Below are 2,596 nucleotides of genomic sequence, written 5' to 3'. Positions count from 1 at the left end.
TTTCCGCTTGGACGGGCCGAAACAATCCGAACCTTTGATCGGATTAACTTGACGGGGAGATGGCTTGGCCCGGCGTACGGGGCTTTTGTCTGTGCTAAAAAGCGGAAAATTTTTGTTTACACTTTTTAATGAGAAATGGTCGGTCGGCTTTTACCTGCCGAAGGGGATGAACGAAAAAAGAGAGCAGTCGAAGCAGTACTATTTTGAGGATTAGGATGGTAATCCTTCTTTTTTTCTTTTGAACATTTTTGCGATCCGAGAGAAAAAAGACCGGGTCGATTAGAACCAGGTCACGGAACGTGGGTGAACCGGCCAGGGTGGGCGAGAAAAGGTTCCTGAAATTTTGCATGTGAAAAGAGCAGTAATTACAAGCCAAGAACAATAAGCTGGCAGTCAAAACAAACTTGAGAGCAAAGGATGTCGATTTAGGGAATGCGATTTGGGACGGTTTGGGAGAGATTGAAATGAATAGAAAGAGATAAGGTTTTTACTGACTTTAAAATAAATAGAATTGTGATTTCATTGGACATTTCAAATCGAAGTAGACTGTTTCCAACAAAAAGTTATTTCAATCAAAATTTTACAGTGAAGTGACTCAAAATTTTCTGTTCACGATAACTTAAAAATTTCAAATTACATAAATCACCCTCGTGAAACTAAAAAAAATATGGTTTGTCCCCAAAACCGCTAAATTACTCCAAAACTTCATTCCCCTCTTGCCCCTCAGAGTTCCTTCCGCAACCGCGAAACCATCTCCGTCCACATCGGCCAAGCCGGCATCCAGCTCGGGAACGCCACCTGGGAGCTGTTCTGTCTGGAGCACAACATTGACCGCAACGGGAAGCTGACCCAGGAATCCGGCGGCACTCCCGACGGCGAAAACAGCTTCTGCGGGACGTTCTTCGAGCATACCGAGAAGGACCGGTATGTTCCGCGGGCGATCCTGGTGGACACGGAACCGACGGTGGTGGACCAGGTCCGGAGTGGTCCGTACAGGGAGTTGTTCCACCCGGAGAATCTGATCAGTGGGATGGAGGACTCGGCGAACAATTTTGCGAGGGGCCACTTCAACGTGGGTAAGGAGTTGCAGAAGTCGGTGATGGAGGTCATCCGGAAGAATGCGGAGGAAGCTAACAGCTTGCAGGGGTTCTTCCTGTTCCACTCGTTTGGTGGAGGGACTGGATCGGGGCTTTCGTCGCTGTTGGCACAGCAGCTGGCGGATCACTTCAACAAGAAGTGCCGGCTGGAGGTGGCCGTTTATCCTTCGCCGCAGGTTTCGACCAGCGTGGTGGAACCGTACAATTCCGTGCTGACGACGCACGCCTCGATGGACAACGTGGACTGTACGTTTTTGGTGGACAACCAGGCGATCTACGACATCTGTCAGGCCAAGTTGCGGGTCGATAGGCCGATGTACAGCAATCTGAACAGATTGATCAGTCAGGTCGTGTCCAGTATTACGGCTTCGCTGCGGTTTGGAGGGGCGCTAAACGTGGACATGAACGAGTTTCAGACAAACCTGGTACCCTACCCGAGGATCCACTTCCCGTTGACCTCGCTGGCACCGGTGATTTCCGTCGAGAAGGCTGCCCACACCAGTAAGTCGTACTCAAACCTAATCAAAACGTCACTCTACCTTCTCCCCCCACCCAGCTATGACCATCGCGAAGATGACCTCGCAACTGTTCAAATCGGACAACCTGATGGTCAAGTGCAACCTCAAGTCCGGCAAGTACATAGCGTGCTGCCTGCTGTACCGCGGATCGATCGTGCCGCAGGACATCAACGTGGCTATCGGGGCGGTCAAGGCACGTCGTTCGATCCAGTTCGTGGACTGGTGTCCGACGGGGTTCAAAATCGGCATCAACTCGAAGCGTCCCGTTACGATCGCTGGGAGTGACCTGGCACCGGTTCAGCAGGGAGTTGCGCTGTTGGCGTCGAATACGGCGATCGCGGAGGCTTGGCAGCGGTTGGACCACAAGTTCGATATGATGTACATGAAGCGGGCGTTTGTGCACTGGTTTGTGGGTGAGGGCATGGAGGAGTCGATGTTTGTCGAGGCTCGGGAGAATTTGGCCACGCTGGAGATGGACTACAAGGAGGTGACCAATGGGGGAGATTCGAACGACACTAGTGAAGAATGCTGACCGTTCGGATATGTTTTGATCCAGTGCAGGACAATTTAATAATAAAATATTTATGATTTTTTACCATCATTAAATCAATACCTCCAAAACTAAATTAATTCTAGAATCGATCACATTTCCAAGAAATTTTCGATCAACCACACCTGAAAGCTATTTGTCCTTTCTTCCGAGGACCCTCGTCCAGCCAAATCAATAGCGACGGACCAACCATTCATCCGGGCGCACACGTGCGTCCGTGTCCATCGGCCCGCGAAAAACATCTGCCCTTCTCGAACGTACACACGCACACCACCTTAAAAGCACTAACATTTCGATTCGATACACACAGAAAAGGGAAATTCGTCTCACCCACGGCTCCTTTCGAGTTTTTGATCCTGTCGCGCTCGTGTTTGTCGTGTGCCTAATGTAGTAGGGTGAGTGACTCTATTTTGGTACTTGACATTGTGAAC

The 2,596-nt window shown here is 50.0% G+C and overlaps 1 protein-coding gene across 1 annotated transcript; it reads left to right on the top strand.

Annotated features, from left to right (window-relative positions):
- Window positions 1–515: 515 nt before the first annotated feature.
- Window positions 516–2,241, top strand: LOC120427020 (tubulin alpha-4 chain-like). The gene is made up of 3 exons (XM_039591879.2): window positions 516–670; window positions 728–1,598; window positions 1,654–2,241. Exons 1-3 carry the CDS (start codon window positions 668–670, stop codon window positions 2,145–2,147), a joined length of 1,368 nt encoding a protein of 455 aa, XP_039447813.1. The 5' UTR covers window positions 516–667; the 3' UTR covers window positions 2,148–2,241.
- Window positions 2,242–2,596: the final 355 nt, after the last annotated feature.

This window comes from Culex pipiens, chromosome 1, assembly GCF_016801865.2.
Source record: "Culex pipiens pallens isolate TS chromosome 1, TS_CPP_V2, whole genome shotgun sequence".
Lineage (NCBI taxonomy): Eukaryota > Metazoa > Arthropoda > Insecta > Diptera > Culicidae > Culex > Culex pipiens.
This window is presented reverse-complemented; position numbering and strand designations above follow the sequence as displayed.